The sequence below is a fragment of the Hippocampus zosterae genome, chromosome 10 (assembly GCF_025434085.1).
Source record: "Hippocampus zosterae strain Florida chromosome 10, ASM2543408v3, whole genome shotgun sequence".
Lineage (NCBI taxonomy): Eukaryota > Metazoa > Chordata > Actinopteri > Syngnathiformes > Syngnathidae > Hippocampus > Hippocampus zosterae.
The window spans coordinates 21016530-21036189 of NC_067460.1; the positions used below are offsets into that span (position 1 = coordinate 21016530).

The 19660-nt window shown below is 45.5% G+C and overlaps 1 protein-coding gene across 12 annotated transcripts in view; it reads right to left on the reverse strand.

Annotated features, from left to right (window-relative positions):
* Nucleotides 1-19660, reverse strand: part of gramd1bb (GRAM domain containing 1Bb) — a 59480-nt gene that overhangs the window by 25262 nt on the left and 14558 nt on the right. For 8 of the 12 annotated variants that reach the window (XM_052078396.1, XM_052078388.1, XM_052078385.1 and 5 more), the window contains exon 3: nt 18027-18053. Coding sequence is in view for 11 of the 12 variants with exons in the window: in XM_052078388.1 (XP_051934348.1) it covers nt 18027-18053 (27 nt within the window). In the remaining variant the exon portion in view is untranslated. Of the gene's footprint in view, nt 1-82; nt 842-6572; nt 7080-11788; nt 11833-14150; nt 14352-18026; nt 18054-19660 lie in introns of those variants that run through there. The other 4 variants (XM_052078392.1, XM_052078393.1, XM_052078394.1 and 1 more) reach the window with 4 other exon arrangements.

The following is a 19660-nucleotide window of genomic DNA, read 5'->3' on the forward strand; positions in this document are numbered from 1 at the left end:
TCCTAAATAGCACATGTTGATTGAGCCCTGTCGGGGATCTACGAGGTTGTACGTGGAAGGCAGGTGATTGCCAAGCACTAACCTGGTCGTTGCCATGTCGAGAAGCACTAGTTTAGCCCTTTGAGAGCGGCTCCATTCATGCGGTGGCAATGAAGAGGAGCGGGAGGAGAGGAGGGGGGAAAAGAGAGAGGGATGACGGAGACGAGGGAGGATGGGTGCCAGATCATGCCGGGAGAAATGGACGAAAAAGCACGCTGAAAGACGACAAGTGGAAAATGGGAGGGGCGGGAAGCTGCACTGGAGGTCGTCCCGTTTCGTTTTATCCTTTGCTCTGCTCTTCTTTGTCTAATTGAGGCTGGTTAGGTTCCGTCGAGCAAGCTGCCATGTTTCGTCCTCATTCTTCCTCTTCTTTTGCTCCCTCCACCCCCGCCGGATCATCTGCTCGATGGCAGCATCCGCGAGGAGCCCGACGAAGCTCTTGTGATTTTATTTATTTATTTTTGCTCTCCGTCAAATGCGACGGTCAGGCTGCACGCAACGCCGATGCCTCTTTCGCTCTCTTATTGCATTCCGCCTTTTCCCTTTGGCTGCTGCTAACAGCGGAGCCCGCTGCACTGCACGCTCAATTATTCATGCGCTTCATGAATGGAGGAGCTGACATCACCGGCATTCAGGTCACTTTACATTCTGAGCTCCCTCTAAATCTCACTCAAGAGGTCACTTCTTGCTTTGAGGTGACACCCGCATGGACGACTCGACTTTTTTCCGTTGAAAATGGATTTACAAGAAGCCCACCAAAAAGTTGGACAGCTGTCGATCATCTCTTTAAGCCACTCACTGAATTACAGCACATTTACTCAACTGTATGGAAATCAAGCGGGTAGTTGGGCATGGGCATGGGCATGCCCCCCCCCCAAAAAAAACATGATAAAGTTTTGTGGCAATAAACTAAAAATGACGGGTCTCTCTGGATTTATTCTAAATATTAACATGACAACTTTCAAGTCAAGTCAACAACAAGTCAAGTCAACAGTATTTCTCGAGCACTTTCAAACAGCCATCGCTGCATACAAAGTGCTGTACATGGAGCGATTTAACATACACAATAAAAAGTAAGACGAATCGGTAATAAAGGCGGTAGAAAGCACCAAGCAGTAAAATCAAGAACAAACTTCATACTTCATTATAATCCATGATACAGTACATATCGATTGTCATATTTATATTTAATGGGTGGGAGAAATCAGGCATTTTTACTTCCTCAAAGAAGGTCAGAAATTGTTCAAAGGTTCTCAGATATATGATTAAAAAATTAAAATCAAAAGGGGGATGCCAGAAACTGCAGGAATGAGCAAATGTTTCCGTATCGTGCTCGGGTCCGAGCAATAAAACGAATGAACGTCCCTGTGCCATTGCAACACTAACTCACAAACCCAGTAGTTTGATTGGCCTTTCAGGCATTGTGCAGCACTGACCGCCCCCACCCCCCAGCCCCACCCCCTCCAAAAAAAAAAAAGAAAATGTGTTCCATCGCGTTACAACATGTTTCCAAGAAAGATCGATTGTGAATGAAGCAGTGACGAATCAAACGTTGGTCACAAATCGTTGCCGCAACAGAACGTTCCTGTCAATATACTGGATGTTCAGTCGCAGGTTCAATTTTTGCATCGCTGAGCTTATATCAGCCAAAATCCAACTCATTTTGCCGTTAAATATGAAACATCAGAAAGCACTGACTGATGAGTACAATGAAACGCAGCCCCCCCCTCCCCCACCTCCCTCTCAAAAACAACCTTTTTGCCTGTGTGATTGGTCGCTATCGAATGAGGCTTATTGTTTCTGTTCAGGTTAACGACTTCCTCTTGTCAGTGTGTGCTGCTGATTGCAGGAACTGACGCTTGCCACAATATCCTCGGACACATACGGCATTTTCTGTTGCCAAACCGATCTTGGCAGAAAATCTGTCCCGTCTTGTGCGCTGGTGCAGTTTTGGATTGCGTCACTGCAGGACTGATGCAAATTCAAAGACAACATTGTGACTACTTTGTATGGGGAGGTGCGCTATAAGTGACGTTCCAATCCGTTAATAACAAACGGTAACAAATGCCTCCGTCAGATTAAAGGGCGAGTGCGCATTCTAGCAACTTGTCTTGGCAACACTGAACGGCCGACACATGGCTAACTGGGAAAAGTCTGACTGAGCCTTGGCCGTGCAGTTACCATGGCAGCCGGTCAAGCCATTCATGTTTTCCGTCACTTGAAGTGTTCCCAACTAGAAGAGAGAGTGTGTGTGTTTGTGTGTGTGAGTGTGTGGTGAGCGGACGATGCTGCATTTGCTTTCACACTTGATTAGCTGGCGGCAAAGAGTTTAAGTACACTTTGTCGGTGGGTGGGTTCATGCCATCGGAAAACTTTTTATAGTTTGATGCTAACCCGAACATGAACTATTTTCCAATTAATTTGAGCATATAAGAAAACCGTGCAATCACTCGTTACGATTGTCAATTGGAATTGTCCATTCAAAGCCAAGTGTGTCACCTAATCATGAACTTTCAGTTATTATCCTGACTGCGGTTTTACAGAATGACTGATTTTGAGCCTGGTTTTAAAACGGAACAGTGATTTGAATTCATGAGTGAAAATCACTCTGGAGAGGGTTATCGCAGGACTTGAAGATGTCAGAGGGGGACAGGAAGTTGGCGAATGGATTAAAACCCAGAGGGACTCAGCCGCTGCCATCTGCAGATTGAAACGGCTGAGTGACACTGACGCAGGGGAGGATTTGTAAAAAAAAAAATGCAGTTCAGGTCATTATTTGCATACGTCTTAAGAACACCTGACAAGAATGTTGTCAACACCATTGTTAGTCAATTATCAAATTCTTAAATAACTTTTGGATGACAGATTTTGCAGGACAAAAAAACGGACTGAAATGTGGCATCATGGCGTGGAAGAAATGTCATTGTCATCGTTACTTCATCCCAATGATGGATGTGCATACAACATGCCGGTGCTTCCGCTCTGCTAATTTCGAACTCCCTCTTCCATCATGAGGCGCTGACCCAACACCCCTCTGTCTTTATTCATAAATACAACATTGAAAATGTGGCCGTCATCCATCATGTCACCTCAGATGTCAAAAATAGGAGAAAATAAATAAATGAGAGGAGAGTCAGCATGGTAGAGAAAGAGAAGTAAAAAGAAAAAAAAATAAGAGGAGGTCAGTAAAAGATGAACAGTGGCAGCCAGGAAGGAAAAAAATACATTTAGTTGTGCTCTTTTGCTGACCACAAAGGCAAACAGGAAGTCCGCAGTGGCCCAGTCGGGTTACAAGCATCCCAATTCTAGCAGCCGCGAGTGGGGTTTCATTGATTGTGCTTTTCTATTGGTGTTGTGACTATCTTCCAACTGTGTATCTCATCCAGGGAACTTTATCAGTCCATACATGAGGTGACTTTTTCTTTTCCCTTGCCAATATTTGAAATACTGGCGAGCTTCAGAGGTGCGCGGGCTACGATGAGAAATGAGTTGAAAATAGATCAAAGAGAGTGTCTGGAGAAAACATGCCTGAGGATGTTTCTGGTTTCCTTGTGATGATCTGAAGCTTCTGTGTACGTCAGGGGAAGTTTCCAAATGATTTTTTTGGGATGTTTTTCTTGATGACGGCACTGGCAAGTGCACACATATGGGCAGTGTGTAGTCCATCCATCCGTTTTCTGAACCGCCTGATCCTCACTAGGGTCGCGGAGGGTGCTGGAGCCTATCCCAGCCGTCTTCGGGCAGTAGGCGGGGGACACCCTGAATCAGTTGCCAGCCAATCGCAGGGCACACATAGACGAACAACCATCCACACCCACACTCAACACCTAGGGACAATTTAGAGTGTCCAATCAGCCTGCCATGCATGTTTTTGGAATGTGGGAGGAAACCGGAGCAAACCCACACAGGAGAACATGCAAACTCCACACAGGGAGGCCGGAGCTGGAATCGAACCCGGTACCTCTGCACTGTGAAGCCGACGTGCTAACCACTGGACTACCGCGCCGCCCGCAGTGTGTAGTATCTGGGAAAAAAGATTCAATGTCTGAAGAAGAAATTGACGTCACTAGGTTTTGAAAACTAAGCTATATTACGAAAAACCAAACCAGACAAAAAAACAACGGATAAGTACGCACCACCGATCCGTCCGGTACATGACATAGCCTGGGTTGTAAAACTTACACATACAAGGTACATTGGTTGACTCAAATTCCTTCTCACCCTTCCAACTGAGGCGACATGATTCTAATGTGCTAACAAGGAATGTGCAGATAAAGCATCGACTGACACAATGACCCGCAGGTCAACAGGCCATCGCGGTTGACCGCACCTTCAAGAGCAGTGCTCATCATAATCAAAGCGCTCTCACGGGCATTCAGGGAAGCACTGCGTTATGTTTAAAATGACCATATGTTTTGAAGCAACACCCACGCTGACATCAAGTGAATATAGGGCACCTTAGTTTAAAACACGCATTCATAATAAAACCGACCAATTCAATTGAGGAAAAACTGTTCAGTTAAGGAGTGGCGTGGTTACGTTAGAAGTTGCATCCAATAGGAGAGAGGTTGGTGGAGTGTGATTTCAGAGTGCTAACAGACAACAAGCTAGCTGGCGGGAAACACTTTCCTTTTACTTGCTAGTAACATTGCCGCAACAACTTCCAAATTTGGGCAATTCCAAATATGGACACGCTTGCACCGGGACACCGTCGTCCATGCGTGCTGCCCCCGCACCAAGAAATGCTTACGTCATGTTTTAAACACCCATTTAGCATTCAAACGTTCAATTGCTTTTTGACAAAGAGACGCACTACTTTTACTCGGGGACTTTTGAATGAACCAAAAATTGTGCCATTTCATTGAAGCGTCCCATCAGCCTCACGCTGGTCAAACGTCACAGTGAAAACGATGAAATACAATGACGTCAACATTCATCAATGGAACGTTTTGCTGACATTGTGAGCATTACGAAATCATGTCGCTCGACATTGCGAAAAACCTGACATTTCCAAGTGTGGTATTCTCTCGAGTGGATCCATTGAAATAAGAGAAATGATGAGTTGTTGCCAACCCATCATAAAACGACCGTATCTTTAGATGCAATTCCCACTCTTACTGACTTTTGTGGACAATTTTGATTTCCAGGTGTCAATCTGGAACTAAGGGCGGCCCGGTAGTCCAGTGGGTAGCACGTCGGCTTCACAGTGCAGAGGTACCGGGTTCGATTCCAGCTCCGGCCTCCCTGTGTGGAGTTTGCATGTTCTCCTGTGTGGGTTTGCTCCGGTTTCCTCCCACATTCCAAAAACATGCGTGGCAGGCTGATTGAACACTCTAAATTGTCCCTAGGTGTGAGTGTGAGCGTGGATGGTTGTTCGTTTCTGTGTGCCCTGCGATTGGCTGGCAACCGATTCAGGGTGTCCCCCGCCTACTGCCCGAAAACAGCTGGGATAGGCTCCGGCACCCCCCGCGACCCTAGTGAGGATCAAGCGGCTCAGAAGATGAATGAATGAATGAATCTGGAACTAAATAGGTTAAGGGATGTTTGCATTCGTGTCCGGAGAGAGAGGATGGCAAAAAACCAAAAAAAAAACACAGGATTCGGTCCAACCTCCAAGCCTTTGCACATACATGAGGTTACGCAACAGTGTGGCCGCCAGACAGGTCGCTCTCTGTGTCCAAAAGTCAAGGGGATGCTAACAGATGGCGCTTCAACTCCTGCCTATCAGAGTGATTAAGGCATGGTAGACGAAAGCTGAACGCCGCTCGTGTAGAACGGATACCTGGGGCACACCAATCATTTGGACCTTGCTGACACCACAAAAAATCATTCTCATCAAGCTCATCAAGTCCCGAGTGGGCACCAAAGAAGCAAGCGGGACAGACGTTGCCAAAAAAACTGCTCTCCCTCTCACTTTTCTTCTCCCTCCTCCTGCGAGGCTCTGTAATTTGTCTAAAAATACCACGCAAAGAAGAGGAGGAGGAGCGTAAACAAACAAGGGGAGGAGACGATGAAAGAAAGGAGGGCAGCTAGAAGAGAGGGATTCCACGCGGCGAGCAAAGTGAGCCACCTGGAAGCGGGGCCGTGCGCCCGTGTGAGGGAGGACGGGGAGCACGTGCCCGCCCCCCCAACCCCATCTTATTATTTTATTTTATTTTTTTCAGCCACGTGAGCATCTCTCCTCAGCTGTTCTGTGCTCAAATTGAAGCCGCCGGGGGGTGGAGGGGGGTTGGGGGGGGGAGCAGAGCGAGGTCACCGCTGTCACAGCCTGACCACAAGCACAAAAGTCCACACTGGATGTGCATGGAGGCTGAAAAACCCATTTGCGAAGCGTTACGGCATGCATTGCGGTCCAATCGGTCTTGCACGACACCGCATCGCATCCGTTAACCCTTGAAACCAGCACCGGAGTCTAGACTCTGTCTGTACCGTCCTTTGCAATCACGAGCGCTTCTCAACGTGCACAGTTGCAACGAGCACACAAGTAAAAACACCCCGAGCGACACGCTCTACTTTTCATTTTTTTACCTTACCAGGCGAGCTTGAAGCTTTTCATCAGTACACCGAGGTGCGTCTAACGTCCATAGCGTGTTGTGGGCACGGGGCCGCCCGTTGACGCCGCTGCATGCTGATCGACAGCCTCCGCGATCCTTACCTCCCATGCACGCGAGGAAAAGCAAAGCGACAGTCTGCCGACAGGACAGATGTTTTTGGGGCAACCGAAATCCACCGGGATTTTGCTTCGCTTCCCGTTACATTCTGTGCCGCAGTGCTGTGCACTTGTGGCAAAAATTCACACTTTTTTTTTTTTTAGTTTCCTCTGAGGAGAAGCAGGTGACCCAGCAGTGCGACGTTCCCGACGCACTCTACCGCATGAAGTGGAAGAGTGAGGAATTGCACAGATAAGCAAAAGCGGTCGATCCTTCTAACGTCCGAGGCTCTGACTAATAGCATTTCCAGTTTGCTGGCTGAAACTCTCCCCCCATTGCTCCCTCAGCCACTGCCTCTGCGGATGAAAATTGCACTTGCTGTGCTCACAGTGAGCAGGCGCAGGATAGCTCCCCTCCCCCCCTTCCCCTAACACTCCTTCCTGTTCTGTCTCTGTCCACTTCCCTAGATGGCTCCCTTTCGCTTCTTTGCAAGATAAGCCCGGCTGACCCCGAGTGCAGGACGGCAGCGCCGATTGTAGCCGTTGGCCAACCCATCCTCCGTGCCGAGTATGAGAAGGGTAATAAGAGCGGGACCGGCTGCAATTCTTCTCTTTTGTATTGAGCTCCAGCCTCCTCCCAGTGTCAGGCGATAGTGTTAAGCTCCTCATGGGATCCCTTCCGGAATATCAAAATCAGCGCATTTTTGATTCAAACTAAAAGGATATATTCGTATTGATCACTCCACCTGTATGCTAATCAGTAGCTATGGCGTCATGTTTACGAAGCTATATTTGTAAGGGATTAACCTTTCCGGCATCAAAGTTGCATTGCCAAATGAAGCGGTACTTGTTTAATCTGCAGGTCAGAGGAGCCGGAGAGCAATGACCTACAAACCTCAAGCGATACTGTCATTTAAAAGAGAGAGAGAGAGAGAGAGAGAGAGAGAAACAAAAGACAAAGACCACTACAGACAATGGAGCCATTTTCGAGACAGCAAGCAAATTACTCATCATTAGCTGCTAATGAAGCTAATGCATCAATGCTAACTAGCTTGTGCGTAGTGAAATAAAGCTACGAGGGACCATCTCAACTATTGAGCATGAAGGGATATCGCGACCGACGGTCTTCCATTGGTGGATTTCTAATACTTGAAATGTAAAGTTAAATGTGGCATTATATCCATCCATCTATTTTTTTATACCATTTGACAATATGTGGGGGGGGGGGGGGGGCCGTGGGTGAGCTGGTGCCTGTCCCGCTGACCCAGCAAGAGGCGTTATGTACCCTGAACTGGTGGCCAGCAAATCACAAGACCAAAGCAACGGAGACAAAGTGGAGTGCGTTATGTGGGAACAACTAGCAGAGGGTGCTGTTGATTCAGTGTCGACGTGTTTGCTAGGCTAAGGAAGTGGCGATTGGGATGAAGATGGCTGCGGCCTGCCTGTTAGCAAGGACTCACACAGCATTATCCTGCTCAACAAGCAGAAGTTGCCCTTGAGTACTTCAGTACTCCACTTTCTCAACTGCCTTGCTCACGTTCCCAAATAAGATGTACCAATTTCGTTTAGTTTTGATTTGGATCGAACGTACAACACGATCAATGAAGAGAATTTACGTGGCAAATGCCAAATCAGGGCGGCCCGGTAGTCCAGTGGTTAGCACGTCGGCTTCACAGTGCAGAGGTACCGGGTTCGATTCCAGCTGCGGCCTCCCTGTGTGGAGTTTGCATGTTCTCCCCGGGCCTGCGTGGGTTTTCTCCGGGTGCTCCGGTTACCTCCCACATTCCAAAAACATGCGTTGCAGGCTGTTTGGACGCTCTAAATTGCCTCTAGGTGTGAGTGTGAGTGCGAATGGTTGTTCGTTTCTGTGTGCCCTGCGATTGGCTGGCAACCGATTCAGGGTGTCCCCCGCCTACTGCCCGAGGACAGCTGGGATAGGCTCCAGCACCCCCCGCGACCCTACTGAGGATCAAGCGGCTTGGAAGATGAATGAATGAATGAATGCCAAATCAGTTCAATACGACGATGATCCAGTTTAGCGAGTAAAGCTAAGAGGCGGGAGAGAGTGAGCGACTCGCATCAGACACGAGGCCACCGTCACATTCTATTGTTAGTCAGCGGAGAGAGAGCAGGGAGAAGAAAGTGAGGAAAAAGGAGGACAAGATGGCAATGGTGACGCAGCGAAAGCTTTCAGCAAGAAGCAGAGTAAGTCGTCTCACACGGAGTCCATCTGGTGTCCGCCTCGTCGTGGTGTGCGAGCCAAGGTGAACTCGGTGACGCTACTAATTCACGGTACTAATAAGTGAGCGCATATATTAAAATGCCATCTTCCTCAAACTGATTCAAACTAACGGGATCAATATCAGCCTTCTGCAGAGCTTCCTGATGAGCTGATCATTTGAATCAGGTGCGTTGCAAAAGGGCGTGATGGAAAACATGCAGGGAAAAAAAAAGCCCTCGAGGACCGGAGTTTGATGCCTGTGCTCTAAGGCATTGTTGTCGATGTCAGAAATATGAAGTCTGAAAGGCGTTTTTGTTTGGTTGTCTTTTGTCACGCATGTTGCACGTGACGCAAGTTTGGCGTTCAGCTTGGAGGAGAGAGTGGTGCTGAATGGACAGCTCCTCTAGAGAAAAGTCAAATTGCCAAGTCAGTGTATTTTTTTTCTCCCCACCGATGCCCCCTGTTGGCTAATTTACAATGACATTTTGTTGAACCCCCCTTCCTCCTTTCAACTGTGAGGCGGCTGCGTACCACCCGTTTTGTTGAAACACACAGTACATTACAAGCAAAGGCATTCATGAACTTTCTGTATTGCTTATCCTGTTTAGCAAAGCAGAGAGCCGCAGTAAATGCCAGCAAAAGGAAAACCGCACATCGGCTTGGTCGACAGTCAGCCACAGGGCACAAGAATTGTTGCCTTCCCTATTTCAATGAATCCGTTCATATAAACATGAATATTCTGCACTCGTCTCAGCACATCTTCAATCCTCATCTGGCCAACACTATTTATTTTCCATCGGAATCCGAAAAAAGGAATGAAAAAATGAAAGATTGGACACCATCGCAAAATTCATTGCTGTCACATGGCCAAATCGTGGATACATAACACACGATGGCATGATAACTGATGATGATGATGCACGACAGAAAGTCAAATAACAACACTTCATGATGAGGTCCTGCTCCATATAATTGCGAAAGTCAGATGCAGAAGCCTGCCGTGCGAGTGCCACGAGATTGCACGAATAAAAGAACAAAGCACGAACATTAAAGCTCCCATTTTAAAATGGGCCTTTCCCTGGTTCAGCAGCAGCAGCAGCAGCAAATAGGATGAAAATAGGTTCTCAATAAACCCCCATCGCACACTCATCGTAATTATAACACAAAGAGAAACGTGGGAGGAGAAGAGAGGAGGTGAACATTGGGATTATCGGGATTATTTTGAGCATCATAATGGAGATGTTGACAGAATAGTCCAAAAAAATGGAGATTAAATATCTGTAGCGTGACAATGCATGTCTTTGTTAGCTAGATTTTGGTTTTTTTGCACAATTTTCGTTTGTAAAAAGGTGGTACCTGTCATGATTCTGTTCTTGTGTGTCTCCAGCAGGTGGCAGAGGAGGGCCTTCCCTCCAGCGTGCACACCTGCTGCCAATTTGGTTAGCCAATTTTTTAAAGACTGCCAAGTGCCCGTGTCTCTGTCGGATTATTGACCTTGTTTAATGCTCATGCTCAAGTTTTGTTTTCAAGACCTCTCAATTATATCATGGTGGTTTTTGCTCTCTCGTACCTCGTTTGTAAGTATTGATATTATTTTGTCTTTGATCTTGCTCGTTTTGGTCTCTTGTCATTTCGTTTATATTCTTGGCTATTACCTTGGCTTTTCCAAGCGCTTTTTGTTTATGCATTGTTTTTCCTGGCTCATTGTGTACTTTTTCAGTAAATTAATATTTTTGTTACGGATTTTGTTTGCGTCTCCGTTTGGGGGATCCAATCACCATTCAGTTCGTCCTTCACTCGTGTGAGTACCAATACTTTTAACTTCTGCAAGCTACAATATAGATAGAGTACTACACACATTTTATCAGTTAAGATGTGTTTTACGCGTAAAAAAAGGCTCAGTGTAAGGAGATGCAAATGAAGTGAAGAGACCTGACTCAATGTATAAGATTGTGTGGGTATGTTGACTGGCTGCCTACGCTGAGCCACGCAACGCCATTGCCACTCTTTCCAGTGTTTTACCTGCAGCTCAAGCTGGTAAGCAGCACATGAGTCATCACATCATGACCTTGAGCTAATCCAATTCACGACGACACTGTTCAGAAAAGTGACACAAAAGGTATCGGCTTGTTGATCGCCGTGAATGCAAATCTTCATCAATCCGATTGCTTCCACTATTGAAAAAGACTGCAATAATTAATTTTACCTAATTGCAAATGTTGAATGTTCTAGGATGGGCAATATAGTTTAATGCTGTCCTGATATTAAGCATGCTAACTAATCAACAACAGTAGATGGGATATTCATCCAAGCAGTAATGAAAATATATTTTGGTGTTTTTTTCAAAAAATATATTGCGACGACTCTGTGTGGGAAGTGCCTTAGTGCCAAACATTTTTTTTGGGGGTGGAGGACAACTATAAAATTGATGAAGCTCAATAAACCTTTTAAGATTAAATGTTGATCTTCAAAGTTTAAGACAACTGAGCTGCGTCCAGGCAAAGATTATTTTCTTTACCGCGAGAGGGAGCCCGTGTGCCACTGTGGCGCGACTACACCATTTGGAAATCAGCCTCGTAAAGCACAGAATCAAAGCGCTGCAATCGTCTGGCCCTCCTGGAGAGAACCTTGGCAACAGTGAAACCTCAGCACCAGAGAAGGTTCAGGGCATGGATGTAAAAAGATCTTTTCGGATGTTAAATTCAATTGTAGCGCTCCCCTCCTGGGCTAGGGTACATTATAGCCCTACGTGCCATAACCACAAATCAGTTTTTCAGCAATGATACTGAGCATATACAAGAGTTATAAATGTCTCAAGTACAATATATTTGCTTTATCACGTTACTGCTTAATGTGCGGGGTATATCGTTATATCCTACCTTTGATGTTTCCATATCAGTTTCTTCCACTTCTTGTGCTTGGCCTATCAGTGAGGGTACAGAAAGGTAAGTGAGAGGCCTTGGTATGTTATCAATTTTGGTATAAACAAAATGAAAAGCTAGTGTTAATCTGGAGGTCAAAGTCAAGGCCCGGGGGCAAGATCCGGTCCGCCACGTCATTCAATGTGGCCCTCCGAAAGAAAATCATGTGCGTCAACTTGCATGAACCTTGCTAAAATCTGTACCAAAATGTCATGTATAATAAATGATGAGATTTCGCAAGCATTTTGTTTCCCTGTTTACACTCACTTGAACAATAATTGACTATTGTCCTTGACCGATTTCAAAACTTGCAATACATTAAATTTGGTGCGTACAAGTAATAATGCGGTGAGACGACATTTTTGTGGTTTCACTGTCGGGCCTCTGAAGTAAGACGTAACTCCAAAGTGGCCCGCGACAAAAATCGGTTTGACACCCCCGCTGTACAGCATTAAAACAGCTGGGGATGGAACATTGCTCCATTAAAATACTCCTACCTTGTCATATTGTAACATCCTTCTTCGAATCACATTCAGATATTGTGTTCTCTGAATCACACCACATATTCAGTGATGTTGCCAGAGGAACGAGACCCACATATTCCATCATCTCTGAGTAAGTCCTCACACACACACAATGACATGCATTTGAGTGTGTATAATCACATGTAGTGTACAAAGTAACACGGGCCCCCGTCTCAATAATCGGCGCCCACGTGAATCATGAATCACAGCCATCGCGGGCCCACAACTGATCCTGAACACTTGACCATGACATTTGACGCCGCAGTCACCGATACGTCAACATCATTAGTGGATTTTACGCTTGCCATCGTGAATCTTAAGTCGTGTAATACTATAAGTGGTGTGTTGTTACTTAAACAAGACCTGGAGAAAGGATATTTTTCACCGTCCAAACTATGTCACGATTACAAGGTGGAGGCAAGCAATGTAAAAGCTAGTGATGAAAGGGGACAGGGATCATGTCAGCAACTAAGAATGGCACCAACGCGTACCTTTTGTACAACACACATGTGGTGGAATAAATGCATCATGTGACCCGAGAGTGCGGAAGATGCAAAAAAATGGTGGAATAATCCACATTTACTGATAAATTTGCAAACAATATGAACTACAAAGTGAGTCATTCAAGGCCTTGAGATGACTCAGCCATGAATGCACACACGGTCTGCTAATACATAATGCACATTTGAGACACCACTGATGTCATGCGTGGATCATTGAATGCAGCAGGAACGAACGAAGATGATGACATACTTTAGCTCAAACCGACACTGGGTCACGAAGAAAAAAATCAATGCAGCCTACAGAGGACCTTCATGATTATTGGCACCCCTGGTTATGGTAGTTAAAAATAATATTTATTGCAGAAGCATAATCTCATACTGAAAATTGGAGAAATGGTTCACCAGGCACAGAATCAAGCTCCTCCTATTGGCCATCGCAGTTCGCAGACCTTGACCCCACTGAAAAGCTTTTGAGGGAGCTAAACAGGAGAGTGCAGAGGAGAGGACCCAGGTTGCTGGATGATTAGTGTAGATTGTGTAAAAAGGAATGGTTGAAGAGCCCGCTTTTTGTATCCTCCCATCTTGTGAAACATTAGAGGAAAAGATTAGCTGCCGTTTTCTTGGCAAAAGTGGGAAGTGCGACATACTGACATCAATATTTGCGGCACGCATGACTTGAGTTAAAATAAAAAAATTAAAAAAATCTTAATTTGGGACCCCACTCACTGAAAAATTGCATTTGAATTTGAGATTGGACTTGATTTTTTTTCTTTTTTTTCCTTCTTCTAAATTTGGTGCTATATTCTTTGGAAAACAAAAATTAGAAGCGAACAACATCTAAAGGAGCACCAATAATTATGGAGGGCTGTGTACATTTGAGAGCTAACCAATTACATGAAAGAAGCAATTTACTAGAAATGAATAGGGTTAGGTACCAATTTTCTACCGGAAAAGTAGTTCTTTATGATCGAAAATTGGAGACCATTTTGTTCGTATCGACAAAACTGGCATAAATGGAAGTCAGTCCTCGTCAGAAACCAGCATTGGACATAAGCAATTGAGGCCAATCGATTTTACCAATTTTTCACTTTTGTTTTACAAAGGAAATCTCAGGGGTAATCACGTTGATCTATTTTTGTCAGTGGAGAAAAAAATAAATCGCCATGTTACTTATTGGCCAACACCCACGCAATTTAACATCATGCCCTGTTTGAAATATGATTCAAGAAACTCTTGATAAACTCATCCAAACAGGGTTAGTGATGCACCAAAGCAACAAAAATTCAACCTGACCTTCTTTTTGTACATGGTGAGCAGGTGGACACCATCCTGGCCTCTCTTCTCGCTCTCATGGCCTCACTTCAAATCACATCAATTCTGCTCTTTTCTTGTCATTTGTCCAGAAAACATCACCAAGCCTCATTAGAGCCCCTCGCTGCCTCCACAAGCAAATATCAGCTGGCACTGGACAACAAGACCCAAGGATGCAGAAGTGATTCATCTGTTTCTTCTAAAGCCACAGGATGTCCAGAGAGCAAGAATGATTCTATTTCAGCACAAACACATCCGAACCTACCCACCCCAACCAAACAAACAAAAAATGGCCGCTGTTTTAAAAGTGTCATTTATGTAGTCAAAAATAAACATCCGACATAAGAGGTAGCAAAAAAACCTGAAATAGCCGGTTTGGTGCTCAGGCGGTGCACAGCCTCGTTTCCAAAGTCATCAGTTCAAATGCGAGCCGCTGAGGCATGGATGAACAGTCGCACGAGGGAGGATGGCTCAAGGATGCGAGTGCTCTGATTGGCTGGCTGACTATGGTGTGTGTGTGGGAAGGCCCCTTTGGTAGGTTCTCAGAGAATGGCTGTGCTCGAAAAGGGTGGTCCTTCACCTCCTTTCATCCTCTCCCCGGCTTCATCACGTTCCCTTCTCTCCCCACACCCGGATTCTGACTCTGTGCCTCTTCTCTTCCACCCTTTGCCATCAGTGGGCAGCAAAGTCGACGAAACTAGGCTGCCGCCGCATCGCCAAATGAATCATTTTCAGACATAACTACCCCAAGTTGTGGATGGTTACCCAATTTTACCAAGCTGTGTTCTTACATCATGGTCAGAACATCAAGCTGAGCTTGTGTGCAGCTACAGCTGGACCCGCTGAGCGAGTGCACAGAGCTCACCGAGGAGGATCCAAACATTTCCGATAAAACACAGCAGATGTTTCTTGGCATCATAACAGCTGAATGAATTTTTCAATTGTGACCCTTACAAAGATTTTTTTTTTTGCTTGACACTGTGAAAAGACGTATTCATTGAACAATCTATGACTATGAATGTGGTCATAGTTTGCGGTGGTGTAAAATGAGTGAGTGGTAACTAAAATGTTGCATTAAGCACCTCAAGTACAAAACACAAACACCACAAGTGCCACACACCTGGCCTTTTCAAAATTTCACAGATTCTTTACCCAGCTGGATAGACAGATTTTTGCCCCCTGATGAGCTCTCACAAAGCATTAAAAACACTAAATGTTACATATCATCCAAATAAAAGTTGTCCTGCACACACACCAAAGAAACTCAAGTCTAATAATTCCATGTTTCCCTGTTGTGCCGCAAAATATATCAAAACTCATTTTTTTTCCATCATGAAATGTTCAGCTAGGTGTGCTAGAGCCTATCCCAGCTGTCTTCGGGCATCTGATTCGGATGCCTCCTGAGCGCCTCCCCGGTGAGGTGTTCCGGGCATGTCCCACCGGGAGGAGACCCCAAGGAAGACCCAGGACACGTTGGAGAGACTATGTCACCCAGCTGGCCTGGGAACGTCTCGGGATCCCCCGGGGAGAGCTGGAAGAAGTAGCTAGGGAGAGGCAAGTCTGGGCTTCCCTGCTAAAGCTGTTGCCCCCGCGACCCCGCCCCGAATAAGCGGTAGATGATGATGATGAAGGTTAAATAATAAGACTAGTTTGATTGATTAATTTTATTGCTCATCCGTGACCCTGACAGGGGGATGCGTTTCTATGAGCCTCCACACTCGAAAGATCCGATTACGCTGACCTGCGTCAGGAGAAGCAAACATCCTTTAAACCTCGGACATAGATCGATCATACTGCAGTCGAGACAGCGGAAGAGCACAGCGGACATGACCTCAAAAGACTAAAAAAAAAAAAAATGAAATACAGAACATATCTTTTGATCAAAATCTGCAAATAGAACATGAACACAATTGCAGTTGACACTTTTACTAAGGAGCATTTGCACACATTCAAACTAGTAGAAACGCCGTCCACTGGATGCATAAATTCGGTGGAGTGAATGCAAGCTCGAAGTTTCCCGGCATCAGCCAGCCACTTGAACATGCATTATTTAGAAATGATGTTGCTGTAATAACGTGATCAATCTTTCCGTGGATCACTTAGACCTCAAGTATCTGCAGTGAGGTCATAACGAATGCAGACAACAAATGGGAGTCAAATCTGAGCTCAATTTACTTAATAAATGGAGATACACTCATTCTGGAAAGGGAAGGGAACGTTTCAAAATATGATTTTACAGAACTATGGTCATTAAAATGCACTCTAGATTTGTCCCTGTTATCTCCAAAACAAAAGATTATTGTGAGGTCAAAACATAACCATATAAATAGCAGTTTGTATAACAACAGCGTACTGGATTTGCGACTCCATTTGGATCATTTTTCGTGCGCTCCTGCAAACGTCTTCATAATCTCAGGGTTATTTCAAAATAATGCAGAAGAGATGTCGTTAAAGTGCTTGTTCCTTCTGCCGAGTGATCTCTGTTTTACAAAAACAGTGGAGCTAGCAAGATACTGATGTGGCATTCATGCTTTTGCTGAACGTAATGATAGGTCAACGTGAACCGAATTCAACTATTTCACCGCTCGTTTTACAGCAGGATCTGTACAACTTCAACCAGCTGCTTCCAGTCTCGGTTCAAACCTGAACAATTCTAGTTTCCTTCATAGTCACAAGCCACGGCCCAAGGCACAGCTGTATAGTTCTATCATTTCTATAACCAGACAGCTACATCTTTCTACAGCATGCCTATCTACAAACACAACAATAAATATCCTGACAGTCGAGTAGCAACGGCCAAATTAAATCACTGAAATCCCTTTTCAAAATTAGATTATGTAGAAAGATTGCAGACTAAAGGAGCCTTGAAGCGACAGAGGCCCTGCACTACCTAGCAGCGCCTAGAGGAGGCGCTCTTGATTCAGTCTCACTTTGTTGAGCTGCTCCATAGCACACCGACGCGGAAACGGGGGTTCAGAACACTCAAGATGTCTAGTATTAGTTGTACTTTCCATGTAAAAAAAAAGTATAAATTTCGGACAAAGAAATAATTTGGATGTAAGTATGGGAAAACTCTTTCCATCATAAGATAAGATATCCTTTATTCGTCCCACACTGGGGAAATTTACATGTGCTGTGAGGTAGAGAGACACCTTGTGGCTTCCGAGCTCTATCTGTACCCATTTTGCAGAAGTGACCGGCAAATGCATAACAAAACGGACAGGCGCAAACACACTGGCATTTTCAAATTCAAAATGTCAACTCACTTCCCCTGATTTATCATCAAAGATGCACACATGAACGCCATTCACCCAAATACATGCCAACGTAAAAGCACTTGACCAGCAGAGTGCACCAAAGCATTGCAATACATTGACTGAAGCTTCATTTTACCAGACCATAGAATCCACCTTTTTTTAAACAAATCCAGGACAAGCATAAAATTCTTCCTCACGTCTTGACCTACCTTTTCAGCTTCAACCCCATCTCAGGAATACCTCTGGCGAAATCAGCGGGTGAGCTCACACGACTACGCTGCCTACCACACTGACGTCTCTGTGTTACTGTAGCCACAGCACCCCCGCAGCCCCCCCCCCACCTCTTGTTTGTGTTGTTCCAGCAATCAAAACCAACAATGGCATTCCATAGCTTGCAACTACATTGAGTCCACAGGCAAAGCACATTTAGACACACTGCTTGTCACATACAAAGCCGACAATGTGTGTCACGCATGGGATGGGAGGGTCGGTTTGGGCCGAACGGGGGTGACAACAGCAAAGGCAAACCCCGCTTCGCCCCCCGTGGCAGTTTTAAGACCAACAACGTCATCTGTTTTTGTGGGTCACGATGCGCACTCACCCGATTTTGTCGGCTGCACTGTCAGACCTGCAAACCGACAGACGGGAGAAAAACAGGAGTTCAGAACTTTCAATTAGCGGTTCTCTCGTTCGTTCATCACAAACCATCGAATGGAAAGTGGTTAACTGAAGTGTGTTGATGAACTGTAAATTGATGTTTCAACCCTACGTTCGCATGCAAATCGGGTCTTTAACGGCAGTTCTACAAGCATCTTTCCGTATCATGACACGATAACGTCTCACTGAACCTCACTATCTGCGTCATCTTCGCCCATGAGTCATATTGCGTTTTTTTTTTTTTTTGCAAAGTCACATTGTGTTATTATATAAGCTGATACATGCCATTATAAGGAAGGAGCTGCACAAGCGCATTCCTGACAATCACAGCAAACCAGACAGCGTGGCTGATATCGCCGGCAGCTGCAGTGCTAATTAAATAGCGGCTCGCCGCTACTACACCGGAAAATACATCTGCACATAGAGCATTCGGCAAACTGACTGCAGCCACACAGCTCGACGCGGAGGAAGGCAGAGTCCGGAACAAGGTAGCAGTTCGGACATGTAGCCGTTTTTACCTGCAGAGGAGACATGACATTCCGTGCCCTCTAAAGCCGGCCACAGAACGCCACTCGCCCTGCAAGCAGCTGCAAAAGCCCCTCGCTAGCAGAGAGGAAAGCAGCCAGCCATCCCTTGAGTAAAGCTCCGAGTTCATGCAAGTAGAGACCACGCTAGAACGGTGGCTAGGAGGGGGAGATTCCCAAAAAGAAGCGTGTGGAGCGGTGCACGGAAAGAATAAGTGGAGGTGTGGTGAGCTGTGTCGACACTGTAAAATGAGAGTCGCCGCGCATGTTCCGCCATTTAAAGTTCGGATGTTCTAGTAGGCTTTTTTTTGGCATACTTTTTGCATTTATCACAACCCTGACAGTTTTGTACAAACACTGACTGGTATTTAAAACCGTTCGTCAGTTCCTTCACCGCGACGAAGGCCCCAGTTGCAGATGATTGAAAAACAACTCCAAAGCAATTTGCGGCAATACCACCAGCATGCCTCACAGTGGGGTTCTTCTGGTGATGAGCAGTGATTGCATTTTCAACTTAATTGGTTTTATCAGACCATAGCAACATTTTCTAAATAGACACACTTTAATATGGAGATTCACTCTCCTCACTAGACAGAATCCACGCGCATTTTCCAAATGCCAGTTCAGAGTTGTCGGGGAACAGGAGCCTAATGCGGCTGACTATGGGTAAAATGGGGACCACGCATTCACAGGTGCATCTGTAGCGATCACATTCATATTCACAAATATCATTAAGTGGGACTGTACAAAAGTCAGGCGAGTGACCAATTACACCAGGCATGTCGAAAGTCCGGCCCGCGGTCGAATTTCATCCGGCCCTCGGCCCCTGTCATAAAATCAGTGCCGTCTGGCCCGCAGGTTGGGCGCAATGGAAAACGTGTTGCATTGACTGAGGTCTCGTAGAATGGTGAGTGATGTTTCATAGAGTACTGCTTCCCTCTAGTGGCTAAATGAGTAATAGCATTTAGACACTACAGGGCATCAATCACGAGTTAACAAGACATCACTCCGTGTTTATATTGACTGATATGCCATATTTCAAATGATCCTTGCA